Genomic DNA, 14595 nt, shown 5'->3' with positions numbered 1-14595 from the left:
GAAGGGGCATATCACTTAAATGCCATCTGTGTCTGCGTGTAGCTATATCTGTATCTATATCTAGCCTGTCTGCATGTTTATTTGAACAAAGCAACTGGGAAAGAAAAAGATTTGTGGGATGATGAAGGAAATTTGAACACTGACAGATATTAAGAAATTATTAAAGTCTTTTAGTTGTTGTTGTGGTTATATTTCAAAAATTTCTTGGAAAATAAAATAAAATAAAATTTCTCGGAAAGGTTGTTTTGAGTGATTAAGATGCATGCATGCCACATCAGAGTACCTGGGTTTGATCCCGGCTCTGGCTCCCGACTCCAGCTTCTCGCCAAGCAGACCCTGGGAGGCAGCAGTGATGGCTGGATTCCTGCCACCCTTGGGGAAAAGAGGGATTGTAGCACCTGCTCCTGTTAGCTCCTGGCTTCAGCCCCAGATGTTGTGGGCATTTGGAGAGTGAAGCAATGGATGGGAGTTCTCTCTGTCTCTCAAATAACTACATCAAAATTAAAATAAATAAGAGTCTACCTTAGAGATGCACACTGATGAATTTACAGATGAAATGTAAACTGGATTTTGCTTCAAAATAACCTAGTAGAATGAGCAGGATAGGAGGTGAGTTGGGTAGTTACTAAAGCTAATTGAGACATGAGGGTTCATTATACTAGCTTTTTACTTTTGTATATTTTAAAGGTTTCTCTAATAAAGGTTTTTTAAAAGATTTTTAAAATAAATTTAAAGCAGAATTGAGGCCAGCACTGTGGCACAGAAGGTAAAGCCTCTGCCTATGGTGTCAGCATCCCATATGGGCTCCAGTTTGAGTCCTGGCTGCTCCACTTCTGATCCAGCTCCTTGCTGATGCGCCTGGGAAAGCAGTAGAAGATGGCCCACGTGCTTGGGCCCCTGCACCCACGTGGGAGACTCAGAAGAAGCTCCTGGCTCCTGGCTTCCGACTGGCCCAGCTCCGGCCGTTGTGGCCATTTGGGGAGTGAACCAGTGGATGGACAATCTCTCTGTCACTCTGTCTCTGCCTCTCTCTCTAACTCTGCCTTTCAGATAAAATAAATACATCTTTAAAAACATTTAAAGCAGACTTTTGTAGCAGGGAGAGGTGGGAGGGAGAGCACGAACAGAACTGGCAGTGCAGGGTGCTACTGGATTGGGAATGCTGTAATTCAACGTGGCCACGGCGTAGGTGGTGAAGGCTGGAAACGCAGGTTGGGCGAGATGATGGCAGGCCGTGAATGTGAGGCTGAGAAATTGTCACTCAATCCTGCGGTCAGTGAAGAGTCCTGAAGGTGGTAACAATCCCAGCCAAATTGCCGCAAACGCCGCTCTTACCACATGGCAGGCTTTATGCCAAGTACTGCACGTACATTATCTCAGTTGATCCAAATAACCACCCTGTTGGGCTGGCAGCACTACCCCCATCGTACAAATGAAGAAACTCAAATCCAGAGAGATGACGTAATCTGCCCAAGCTCCCACAGCGAGTACCTAGCAGAGCCAGGGTGAACACTGCGCCTGTGACGTTGCCTGCTCTGCAACCGGACTAGGTCTGCTTCCATTTGCCTTGTGGTCTAGCATTTCATTTAAGACTTTGTTTGAAAAAAATGCTTCCGTTCCTTAGAAAAGTCTGGAAACCACTGCTGGGGATGGTGTGCAACTGCCGAAGGCATTAAAGGCAGCTAACTTAATTATTAGGACACAGTTTTACAACCAGATAGAACTGGTTTCAAACTCTGTCCCTACCACTTCGCTAGCTAAGTGATCTTTGGGCGGCCACTCTGTTAGGGGCTTGGTTTCATCCCTCCTTAGATGGGAATTAGACCAATATTTCCGAAACCCTTAATAAGCGCTAGCCTGGTTTTATTCACACTAGCACACAGCAGGTGTCATGTTCTCGGCTCAGTCCAGTCCAATCACAACCCAGGGAGAGTCATGCTTCGAGAACTAACATTCACAACTGCACTCAGTTCCTTTTCTTTAACAGGGCTAGAAAGGCGCGGTGACTTTCCCAAGGGCACCCAGAGAGGAAGGGGCAGGGCCAGGTTCTGTTGGCCTTCAATGCCACAGAATTTTTAGGTACACATTTTAACTTCCTGTCCCCACAGGACATACAGAACTCCCAGGTACTGAGCGTCTACACTGTGCAGATGCGAACAGGCAGGTGTAAGGATTTCCAAAGAAACAATGCTCGCAGTAGCTGCAAGTTGGAAACCACCTAAACATCCATCAATAAAAGGATGGGTAAATAAAATAGGGACTATCCGTACTTTGGGATGCAGGGTACCCCGTAGTAAAAATGAGAGCACTATATGTGTTCTTTGGCGGCGTCCCAAAAACATAACGCTAAGTGAAAAACACCCAGTTGCAAATCGACGGTCACAAAGCTTAAAAACATGCAAAGTGATACTGTGTGTTCGTGGGGAAAACATAAAACCACGGATGGGAAAGATCTCTGCTCTCCTGAGGATTATGCCACTTCGGAGGAGGGGAGAAAACAGGATCAAGAAAGACACAAGCAGGGTTGCAGCCCCGTCTGCCATATTTGATTTCTTAAAACAAATCAGACGCAAACAGACCAAAACATCCAGCTGGATTAAAGCAGGCCAGTGTGTGCGGAAGACTTTTGCTAATATGGTTTCTTATATTTTTATCTGAAACATTATATATATAATATACATGTATTATATATATATAATATTTTAAAGCAATGACAATAAAAACCCCTTAAATTCAAATTGCCCAAAGCCATTCAACTGCCAAGGCCAAGCCTGGAATTCTGGTGGCTGACACGTGCTCATCACGCTGCCTCAACCCAGACCCCGGAGAGCCTGGTTACTGGGAGGGTCCTTGGTCGCTTCTGAGAAGTGATCACAGCCCGTCACTCTTGATGACTAGTCTCCCATTAAGGCCTCCCACTGCATGTCCTGACACCCAACAGATAAACCTACACCAACATTCCTGGGTGCTCCACACCTAACCCCACAACGAATCCAAACAAACAAAACGCCCTCAAGCCTCCCCCACCAACAGACCCCGCGCGCTCCCCACGGTGAACCTGAGCTCCCCTCCAAGGCTGGTGGCCTGAGATAAGGTCCCTCAGCACCCCTATGACAAGTGGCTGCTTCCACGTCTGTCCTCCTGTCAGACTCCCCTTCCCCCTTGGGACTCGCAGTCACTTTCCAGGATCTCTGAAAGTCCCATTCAGGTTAAATCAGCCCTCCCATGATGCCCCAGGACTTCCAGAGTCAAACTCATGGACTTGGCCAGGGACCTCACGTCTGCCTGCCCACGTCGCTGCCCTCCCCCAGCCTCCCTGAGAGCCCTCAGCTCAGGGCTTCCTTGGCTCGCTCCGTCACTTCCTTCCAGCCTGGGGTGCGAGACACCTCCTCAGCCTGACCTCCCCCACCTGACTACCCACCCTAACGCCCTTCCCACCTCACACTGCTTTACCTTTCCCCAGAGCCCGAACCCCTCCCTCGCTGGGCCAGGCCTCCTCCCCAGAGCCAAGTCCCAGGCAGCGGCAGGGCCAGGGCGTGGCCGTCCCTCCAGCACGGGTGACCAGTGATGGAGGACCCTCCCCAGCACAGACCTCCTTACACCCCGCAACAGGACATCCGGGGCTCCCCCTCCCCAGGGGTGGCCGAGGAGGGCTCACTTTGCGCGCCTCAGGGAGTCTCAGAGCTGAAAACCCGTCTCAGTATGTCTTCAGGATCAAATCGCCCGCACCACCGATCGGCCTGGGCACGTTTCTGAGTAGCTGATTCGATGTGAACACTGGCAACACGGCTCGGTGTTCGGCACCACATTCTGCGTGGGCATCCATGCATCTCTCGGCGCTCACGGAGGGCGCCTCCCAAGAGCTCATGGCCTCTCAGAGCAGCACAGTCCAACCCACGCCCGCCAAAGACCCAGCCCCAAACACATTTCTTACCATGCTCGTCCGTGGGAAAGTCAATTTTCAGCTCCAGCATGGCCTCCACCTCCAACACTAACTGCTCCAGCTCCCCTGGCTCCACGGCCTGGGCGGGACCCTGGGCTTCATCATCTTGGACCATCGCCATTTCCTCACCGGGTCGCAGCGGCTCCCAGCGGCGGCTCCGGGACTTCCGGTCTTTCCGTTAGGGGTCGCCTTGCGCATGCGCCCTGGGTTGGCCTGGGGCTTCCCTCTGGACCGCGGGTTGTTTGTCACACCCGGGTCTTTGTGACACCTGTTTTGTTGAGCACCTGCACTGGAAGGTGGCTGGAGGCCTCTCTTGAGGGCCTCAGCCCTTTCTCACAGGCCCCTGAGGGGCGCATGCACACCGAAACGGGTTCAGAAAAGGCGGGAGAGTTGAGACACAAAGTGTGCAAATGTGCAAATCCCCAGACATGAGGCGGCACCTAAACTCAGAACCCAGACATGCACACGCGTGCGCGCGCGCGCACACACACACACACACACACACGATGTAAAATAGCTCTTGACCAGACAATTACGTGTTGAGATAATACTTGGAACAGATTGTGCTAAATAAATTATTCCTATTTTTTCATCTCTTTTTCACCTCTTTTAACGTGGCTATCGGAGAACTAACAACTAAAAATGGCTTACGTTACATTTCCGTCAGATAGCACTGGGGTTGATAAAAGGGTACATTGCAAAGCTCTTTCCCCCATGACTGGCACATAAGAAATGTCTGAGTTCTTTAAACATATCTAACAGAGTGCTTCCCTATAAAAGTCCTTCCACCTGGGGCTGGTGCTGTGGTGTAGAGGGTAAAGCTGCCACATGTGGCGCCGACATCCTCTATGGGCCCTGGTTTGAGTCCTGGCTGCTCCACTTCCCATCCATCTCCCTGCTACTGTGCCTGGGAAAGCAGCAGAGGATGGCCCAAGTACTTACGCCCCCGTACTCACGTGGGAGACCCGGAAGACGCTCGTGGCTCCAGATCATCAGCCCAACTCTAGCCGTTGCTGCCCAGTGTGGAGTGAGCCAGCAGATGAAAGATTGTCTTTCTCTCTCTTCTTTGTAGCTGTGCCTTTCAAATAATAAATAAATATTTTAAAAAAATCTTTCTGCCCTTTGGAATTCGGCTGTAAGTGGGGAGCACACAGCAGGTCAGTGAACATGGAAAGAAGGCGTTTTCAGGTGACGATAAGTAGACGCTGTAGGAGAAACGAAACAGGCAGTGCAATCAGGGATTGGCAGCGCCTCTTTAGTGAAGGTGTCAGGGAATCACCTACGAAAGGAGCTGGCGCCCGACAGCCTGCAGCAGAGGTTCCAAGCCAAGGGAACACAGGCCACAAGAGCCCCGAGGCAGGAATAGGCGTCTATCCTTGCAGAAAAGGAGACATGCTTAAGAAATGAGCCCCTGAGCTGGAGGTGTGAACAGCAGTCCCAGGAGGCTCCATAGGCCAGGGTCACTGGTTTTGAAGCTGTCTCCACCCAAGACCCTAAAACATGCATTGCATGAAAGAAATTAGGTTATCACTTATTGTATTAAATAATGAATGGTATTAGCTAGTATTATCTTTTGGAAAAGTGAAAAAATACTCATTCAAACCATAGTCTGCAAGGCTTAATTCTCTCTCAAGACCTTGAGAGAAGCTGCATAAGAGAATATTTAGCAAGAGATTTAGGGCTGGTGCTGTGGTGTAGCTGGTAAAACCTCCGCCTGCAGTGCTGGCATCCCATATGGCACTGGTTCAAGTCCTGGCTGCTCCACTTCTGATCCAGCTCTCTGCTATGGCCTGGGAAAACAGTAGAAGATGGCCCAAGTGCTTGGGCCGCTGCACCCACGTGGGAGACCCGGAAGAAGCTCCTGGCTCTTGGCTTCGGATCAGTGCAGCTCTGGCCATTGCAGCCATTTGGGGAGTGAACCAGCAGGTGGAAGACCTCTCTCTCTCTTTCTACCTCTGCCTCTCTGTAACTCTGCCTTTCAAATGAATAAATGAATATTTTTTAAAAAGAGAGAGATTTGAAAGCGATCACTCTGCAGTGTAATACGTGGATGGGGTAGGGACAAAAGCAGGGATGGGGGTGGGAGATCAAGGAAGGGTCCTTCATAGGGGCCCAGTAGGGCGATGACAGTGGCATCCGCTGGGACTTCAGTAGCCAGATAGCAAAAAGCCAACACGTATTTTGGAAACCTTAGCCGACTGAAGCCAAAGGATTAGACTTAGTCAAAGAGAGGAATGAGTCAAGGACTACTGAGTTTTTGGTCTGAGCAACTGGCTGGATACAAGTGCTGTGCATGGTGACTTGGGTTCTAGTCCCGGTCCGGCTGGGTGACCACGGCAAACAAATGGCTTCCTCTTTCAGCTGAACCTCAGTTTTTTGATCTGTAAAATGGGGATTACCATGGAGATTTGATGATAATAAGCACAAAAATCACAGGTCTGACACATGGGCAGTGCTTGGGCTGCTACTGTTACCATAATCAATTCTGCCCACTGTCGGTAAAAGCATGGGCTCGGAACCTAGTCAAATCTGAGTGGAGTCACTTGAATTTTATGATCTTGGAGAGGTCAATTCACATCTCTGAGTCTCTGATTCCACCTCTGTAGAGGGAGTTCATAATGCCACCAGCTGTCTTCACACAGTGGTGAGGATTCGGTACAGTCTTGGGTGTGAAGTACCTAGCAATCGGTGTGGACACGGTATTTGCTCCGCAAGCACAGGACTCTGAATGCTAGAGTAATTTCTGTTTTTCTTCTATATATATGTTTAGCGGAGCAAAATCAACTTATAACATGCCTTTATATATTACAGTATGATATCATATATGTTCACTGGAAAAATGTAAGCCATATACAATGACATAAAGTGGCAAAGGACAGTTAACCTGCCTTCCCTCCTCTTAATTCCCTAAGTAACCATGGTTGACACTTGCATAGCCCACACAGCCCACGTGTGTGTGTGTGTGTGTGTATGTGTGTGCTCACATTCCTGCTGTCCTTGAGAAGGCTGAGAATTCTGACTCCAGAGCCCTATGGATCCAGGTTCTAGTCCTACTCCTGCTAATACGAGTACTGGGCAAATTACCCAACACCCTAAGTGATCATCAAATACTCCCTCAATTTCCTTTTCTTCTCTCTCTCTCTCTCTCTCTCTCTCTCTCTCTCTCTCTTTCAAAGAGGTACAGAGGGGCAGAGGGAGAGAGAGGTCTTCCATCCTCTGGTTCACTCCCCAAATGGCCCAGGAGCTTCTTCTGGGTCTCCTACATGGGTGCAGGGGCCCAAGGACTTGGACCACCTTCTGCTGCTTTCCCAGGCCATAGCAGAGAGCTAGATCGTAAGAGGAGCAGCTGGGACTCCAACAGGTGCCTATGTGGGATACCAGACTGCGGGTGGTGGCTTTATCCATTATGCCACAGTGCCAGCCCCTGTCGAACGGTTTAATTAGTGGAGCATTAAGCCTTTGACTGTGATGTAAAATACTGTCTTCTTTATGCTGCTATGCAAGTACTTTTGTGGCTTAGTGAGATGTCTGGGATCTCTTTCCATACTAAAACTCACCTTGCTTAGACGCGGTGTTGAAGAAGTGGACCCTCCACCCGCTCCTCATCTAAATTTCTGCTTCCGAGTGGTTCCCTGGGGCTGGCTGTAACAGAGGCCACAGCCTGTGTGGTGCCTGGACCTCCCTGGCTTTAGAGATAGGTAATAGCTTTATCTGCCCAGGAGGTGGCAGACAGAACCCAAGCCAGTACACAGGATAACGTGGGGGTTGTTTGCAGCCTCCTACCTGTGGGACTCCGGCCCTTGGGACCCAGTGTGGTTTCTGAGGTTGCATCTTGGTTTCCTTGGGGGGGGGGTGTCCATGTAACCTACTTTTCGTGGGGAGACCTAAGGCAGAGATTCCGAATTGATGTCATTGTTTTACAGAACCTGCTGTCTCAAATATTGTATCACTAGCTTTATGACTTATCATAGAGCTGATTTTTAAGGGAGTCTGCAGGCTATGGTGAATGGTTATTTTCATTCTTCCTCTTTCCCCACCATACACATACTGTTCCTTGGTTCTGGGCCCTTATCCCCTCTCTTCCCAGGGTCTAAGTTAAATCCCTTCCTCCTACTCCCAGGACCAATCTCTTCTTCTTCTTCTTCTGGTTTTTTTTTTTTTTTTTTTGACAGGCAGAGTTAGACAGTGAGAGAGAGACAGAGAGAAAGGTCTTCCTTTTTGCCATTGGTTCACCCTCCAATGGCCGCTGCCGCCGGCACACCGCGCTGATCCGAAGCCAGGAGCCAGGTGTTTCTCCTGGTCTCCCATAGAGTGCAGGGCCCAAGCACTTGGCCATCCTCCACTGTCCTCCCGGGCCACAGCAGAGAGCTGGACTGGAAGAGGAGCAACTGGGACAGAATCTGGCGCCCTGACCGGGACTAGAACCTGGGGTGCCAGCGCCGCAGGCGGAGGATTAGCCTAGTGAGCCACGGCACCGGCCAAGGACCAATCTCTTCTGCACACTCTGCTGATCTGCGGAGTCCCACTTCCACTCTTTCTGCTCAACTGTGTCACAGAGCTCAGAGGTCTTCTTTTCTCAAAGGTCTTTGAATGGCTTGCTCCTGTTTGTACCTGTTTCTCTCCTTATGTGAGAATTAATCCTTTTTTTAAAATATATTTTTATTTTATTTGAAATCAAAGTGAGAGAGAGAGAGAGAGAATCTTCCATCTGTTGGTTCACTCCCCAAATGGCTGCAATGACCGGAGCTGGGCTGATCTGAAGCCAGGAGCCAGGAGCTTCTTCCCGGTCTCCGATGTGGGTGCAGGCGCCCAATCACTTTGGTCATCCTCCACTGCTCTTCCAGGTGCATTAGCAGGGAGCTGGATCAGAAATGAAGCAAGCTGGGTCTTGAACTGGCACCTATGTGTGATGCCATGGCCACAGGCAGCAGCTTTACCCGCTACACCACAGTATCAGCCCTGATCCTGGGTTCTTGAAGTCGACTTCCTTGTGTGCTGAAAACCTTTAAAGGAATCCTCAGCAGAGCAAGTGATGGGAGGGCCTGGCTGCGTGACAGCAGGTGGGGGGTGAAAGGTCAGGAATGAGTGTGGGGACTTCTTTGACACAGGAGCCTTCTTGGCAAGGGCCATCACTTTATTAGGGCCATAATCATCCTTTTCCTGTGTGTCCCAAGGGCTGTTGTCAGGATCAACTGAGATAAGAGTTCTAAAGCCACCTTGTAACACAGAGAAGACTTTACAACCTGTTAGGTAGCATTAGTGGGCGCAGCACACCCTCACCCCACCCATGCCGTGGTGGGGAAGGCACTGCAGGCAAAGCCGGGAGACCTGGGCCTGCCCCCAGCTTGTTGGGAGTGAGTAGCAAGTTTCCTTCTCCAGCGAATTGTTGTGTTCATTTGTAGAATGCCTATCCCGTGTCAGGCATGGTTCTGGCGGCAGGGGATGCAAAGGGGAACAAAACACAGAAGTGATCTTGGAACTTGCATTCGGAGGGACGACGGACAACAAGAAGATAAGCGAATAAATAATAGCAATAGAGGCCACGCTTGAGGCTAAGAACAGTGGATTGAACACACAGATTTGCTTTGACTGCCTCCTGAAATGGCCCGGTAATGACAGTGATGAGCTAGTTTACGCAGGGGCGCCCATGAAACAGGGAGAGCGTAAGAGGATGCAAAAGCTCTCGGACGCCGGAAAGCAGGTGGACGGGGGGGGGGGGGTGTAACTGGGAACTGCAGACCTCTAAGAGGCGAACCCCAAGCTGGTAATGGGAAAAGCCAAGAATCAGCCGCGTTTCTGCTGCAGGATCCACCTAAGGCTCGGGAACGGGTGGCGGCAGGTACTTCCGGAAACGGGGGCGAAGGGCGAGTTTGCACAAGGAAGATGGGCTGCAAGTTTATTTAAAAAGAGTCCCCAGATCTCTTCCCCAGTCCCCTGGTGCTGGGCAACTGCTCCTCACCCAGAAAAACACCGCGGCTATATTCTCTGGAGAGAAGAACACAGAGCTCTGTGGGCTGTGGGACACCAGACACACTTGGCAGGAAGAGCGGCGTGATGTAAGCCGGGGGCCGCGGGCACGCCGGACGTCTGGCCGCTGAGCGGCTTCTCCATTTGGCAGTCCAATGTTCACCCTGCAGGCAGGACACTGGAAGCTTCTTTTCCGGGAAATCTGATCACCCCGAGAAGAAAAACCCTAAATACGGACACTGGAGGTTTCCCCGGCTAAAGGGTCTGGCTGAATCTCCATGCCGTGAGGCCTTGCTCAGGTGCCCCCAGCTTCTGCTCACGGTGTATACCCATGGAAGGCCGCCTCCGAGACGGCCCCACAACCCTGCCTCCTGGTACACACGCCCTTATGAGATCCTTGCTACCTTCGAGAATGGGCCGAGCCAAAATGATGGAAGGTTCAGTTTATGAAAAGCCTGCCTAGGCCGGCGCCACAGCTCAATAGGCTAATCCTCCGCCTGCGGCGCCGGCACACCGGGTTCTAGTCCTGGTCAGGGCACCGGATTCTGTCCCGGTTGCCCCTCTTCCAGGCCAGGTCTCTGCTGTGGCCCGGGAGTGCAGTGGAGGATGGCCCACGTCCTTGGGCTCTGCACCCGCATGGGAGACCAGGAGAAACACCTGGCTCCTGGCTTTGGAAAAGTACGGTGCACCGGCTGCAGTGCGCTGGCCACAGTGGCCATTGGAGGGTGAACCAACGGCAAAGCAAGACCTTTCTTTCTGTCTCTCTCTCTCACTGTCCGCTCTGCCTGTAAAAAAAAAAAAAAAAAAAAAAAAAAAAAAGCCTGCCTTCCGTCCTGCCCTCTCTTGCTGTTTTTCTTGGCAGCCACCTGCTAAGTTGTAAAGTGCCCTACAGAAAGGCCCACGTGGCCAGGAACAGAAGGAGATCTTTGGGTCACTGCCAGCAAGGAACTGAGGGCCTCAATCCAACAGCCCTGGAGCACTTGAGCACTTGAGTCCTGCCAATACCTACAGTTTCATGTGACAATTCTAAACATGATCAAAAGTGGGGAGACTCCTAGCACCATAGAACCTAGTCTGACCATCACCCAAATTCAACGCTTACTTTGCCATGTTTGCCTCTTCCATTCTTTTTTTTTTCTTTCCAGTGTGTTAGGTCCAATATTCCCCAAATAATGGGAGCTCCAGACACAGAGAGGAGAGAAAATAAAGGCAGACAACCATCACAAAGAGCTTCAGGGGAAACCCCCGAACTAAAGGGCGTTGTTCTGCCCACTGACAGAGTCCGCCAAGTGCCTCGCACAGCGGGTGACATCTTAGGATCTTAGAAAGGCTTCCAGACAGAGAAAGGTCACGTGCAAAAAATGGGCAGCAGAATGTCTTAGGAGTGTTCCCCTGGACTGGAGCGGCACACGAATTCTAGCTCTTGTCTCCAGGGAGACCCTGGGGGAGGGGGAGGAGGAAGAGTGCTCATTTTCACAGCAAAACTTTCTAAATGTAAAACTCTAAATAGAACTTTCAAAAAACTTTTTATTTGTTTATATGATAGGTCGAGAGGGAGGAGGAGTGAGAGAGAGAGAGAGAGAGAGAGAGAGAAACAGAAAGAGAATTCCCATCTGCTGGTTCACTCCCTCAAATGCCTGCAGTGGGCAGGGCTGGGCTGAAGCCAAAGCCAGGAGCTGGGAACTCGATTCTTACACGGATTCTCCTCTGTGGGTGGCAGGGACTCAGCTAGGGAACCATCATGGCTGCCTCACAGAGCCTGCAGGAGCAGGAAGCTGGCTGCAGGAACTGGAGCCAGGTATCAACCCTAGGCATTGTGATACAGCATACGGGCATCTCAGCTGGTGTTGTAACTCCTAGGTTCATTTTGACGGGCAATGAATGTCATTCTAGGCTTCTGCACTTGGTCCGATGTTGACGTTCGTCGTTGGAAGAGTCACTGGAGAAGAAGCTAAAGGTCCTTGTCTTCCCACAGGAAAGAATTCAGGTGTGAGACAGAGAGCAGTGGAAAGAAAGTAGCAAAGTTTTCTAGGGTAGGAACATCTGTAAGAACAGACAGGCGCCTCTCCAGACAGAACCTGAGCGAGAGCGCCCAGTTCACATTTAGGCTGGGGTTCTTAAGGGGATGGGTCTTGCCTTCCCGACTTTTCTCTCCCCCTCTCTTTCTTTGCCTCCTGAACAAAGGACTTGTTGGGTGTAAGTAGGAAAAATTCCGAGTTTCCCGTTGAAGTTGCCAGACAGGGGAAGCTTGGCTGGCGTAGTCCACCGAGGGGCTTCCCTCTAGGGTACCCGCCTTAGAGGAAGGATGTTTAGCGGGCCAGGTAGAAGGGGCAGGACCCCCTGGAAGGTCATCAGGGTCCGGGCAGGACTTTGAAGTGCAGATACTGGGCTGTACCTGGAAGGTTATGGGGTGACTTTGAGATGCGGATGCTGGGCTGCTGTAGACGTCAATTTCTTTAGGCCCTTGTCACACACATAGGCTAATTCCTGACTTCCTACCTAACAAAAGGATATAGACATTTTCGGATGCACAGGTGGGTTCAAACTATTGGCTTTCTCTGGAAGCTGCTAGAGGAGCGTCTGGGATTGAATGAAAGGTGTGTGAGTAGAAAACTCAGCCAACGAAGAAAATAAGGCAGTTATGAACTCCAGGGGATGAGGGAGAAAGTTGTGCAAGGCAGAAAAAGTCTTCCTGGTTTGTCGTCACAGGGATTCGGCTTGTCATGAGCTCAGCCATTTTGGACCCAGCTGCCATCCAGCCTTGTAGCTGACCCTGAGGTCATCCCAAGCCCTGTGACCGGGTAAACAAAGGTGCTGAGATAACCTGCTTGCTCTGCGCTTATCTGATGCCCAGATGTCTCTTATCTGATATCGGGAACTCTCTTCTGAATGCATAGTTCCTGAGAAAGGCCAGGTGCATTCTGATGAGTTCCTGGCCACCTAGGGCTACAAAATCGGCTTTCTCCTGCCTCACAGCCTGAGACAGCGCGTCTGGCGGCTGCTGGAGACCTCTCATCTGTCTGTAAGTCCCCCTAATAAATTGCGATCTGACTAATCTTGGCTTTCTTTTCTTTTCTGGTCTCTCTGCATTTTCCGCCTTTGATGACTGGCTCTTATGCACCTGGGTTTTTCCCAAAACAACCTTGGAATGAATAGCATTTATGTAGTCATGATAATGTTGGCATTGAATATTGTTCTAACATAATTACAGGGTAAGCAAACCAGGAAGATGCAAGGTGGGACAGGTGCATGTACGTGTATCGGGAAAGGAAAGAGAGCTCCAACCAAGTTCAGCATCTTCTTCTGCCCTAGGCAGAGTTAGTAGATCAAAGCTGATACGGGCCAAGAAAGAAGTCTAGCAAAATTAGCAGATTCCTTAAAGTCATAGGAAAAGCATGTAGTGGAGAAGAGATGGGTGCTCATTTTCACAGCACACCATCTCGCTCATGAAACTCCGGACTCCTGTAACTTTGATAAAAACAGTAAGTGAGCAAAAAATAGATGACGTCAGCCGGTGATAAATGCAGCAAAGTCAGTTGAGGGGAAAGTCCTTGGAGCAAATGAAATTTGGGTGGCCAGAGGCAGCCGTGGGAGGATCTGCGGAAGGAGGGAACTGGAACTAGGGAATGGCAGGTGGGAAGGCTCTGAGGCAGGAAGCAGCCCAGCGAGCCATCAGTAGCCAAAGGGTAGAACGCACTGAGGAGGAGTAGAGTGTGGAAGCCGTAGGAGATGAGCTGGGGCCAAGGGACCAGTGCCCGGTCACGCAGGGCCTTGCCAGCTCTGGGGAGGGCTTGCTGTGTGTGCCTAGGCTATTAGGAGTGTCTGGAGGCCTTTAAGCACAAGAATGGAGTTAGTTTTTAGGAGACTGCCGTGTATAAAGTTGACTCGCATCTCCAGGGGGCCAGATGCTGTCTGAAGTCTCGGTGGGTACACCATTAAGCCCGTGTACTCCTCATAACACCGTGAGGATGTGGGTGCTACAACTTCCCTTCGCCCCACCCCCCACTTTTTAATGAGACTCGAAAGCCCAAAGAATCCAGGACGGGAGCCCAGGACACACTGCTGCCTCCCTGGAGACCCCCCCCCGGGCTCCTGCAGTGGAGGAGCAGGAGGAGACGGGCTGGTTCCCCAAGCTCGCCTTGCTCCGCAGGCACCCGGAGAGCGTTAGAAAAAGCAAACAGCCCAGTGTGTGTCCCAGGTGACTCTGAAATGCAGCCGGGGTTGAGACACCCTGGACCGGAGATTTTCTCACCTCTCCCCAAGCCCCACGCTTCTGTCTGCACACCTCCATTTCTGTGGGGGCCGGGGGGTCCCTAGGAGGCATGGGGTGGCTCGTGGCTGCCCCTCAGCCTCCTGGCCTTCTCTCAGGACCCAGGCAGCCCTGCCTCTCCCAGCCACGGTTCCTCCTGGAGCCGGGGGTTTCCTCTGTTTTCAGGCTCCACTTCCCTCCCCAGCTTTCTGGCTGCTGCAGCTGCCTGCACTGCACCACTGGCCCTCCTTCCTCTTCCTCAATGAGGCAGCCGATTGCAGACAGAAAGGAAGCCTGCCTGCATCTCGTTTGGAGAGAGAAGGGTCCTGAGCCAGGGGCCAGAGGATGGTCTGATGGGGACCTGGGCGTGCCACTTTCGCACCTTGGCGCCCCAGCCATTCTTGCTGTGAAGTGGGGAGAAGACATGTCTTGCATT

At 51.1% G+C, this 14595-nt stretch overlaps 1 protein-coding gene across 1 annotated transcript in view; it reads right to left on the bottom strand.

Annotated features, from left to right (window-relative positions):
- GAPDHS (glyceraldehyde-3-phosphate dehydrogenase, spermatogenic) overlaps positions 1-4115 on the bottom strand; it is a 64455-nt gene extending 60340 nt beyond the window's left edge. Inside the window, exon 1 of the mRNA XM_008249497.4 lies at positions 3935-4115. Within this exon, the coding sequence (XP_008247719.1) occupies positions 3935-4064 (130 nt within the window). The 5' untranslated portion in view covers positions 4065-4115. The remainder of the gene's footprint in view (positions 1-3934) is intronic.
- Between the last annotated feature and the right edge of the window lie 10480 nt (positions 4116-14595).

Source organism: Oryctolagus cuniculus, chromosome 18 (assembly GCF_964237555.1).
Source record: "Oryctolagus cuniculus chromosome 18, mOryCun1.1, whole genome shotgun sequence".
Taxonomy (NCBI): Eukaryota; Metazoa; Chordata; class Mammalia; order Lagomorpha; family Leporidae; genus Oryctolagus; species Oryctolagus cuniculus.
This window is presented reverse-complemented; position numbering and strand designations above follow the sequence as displayed.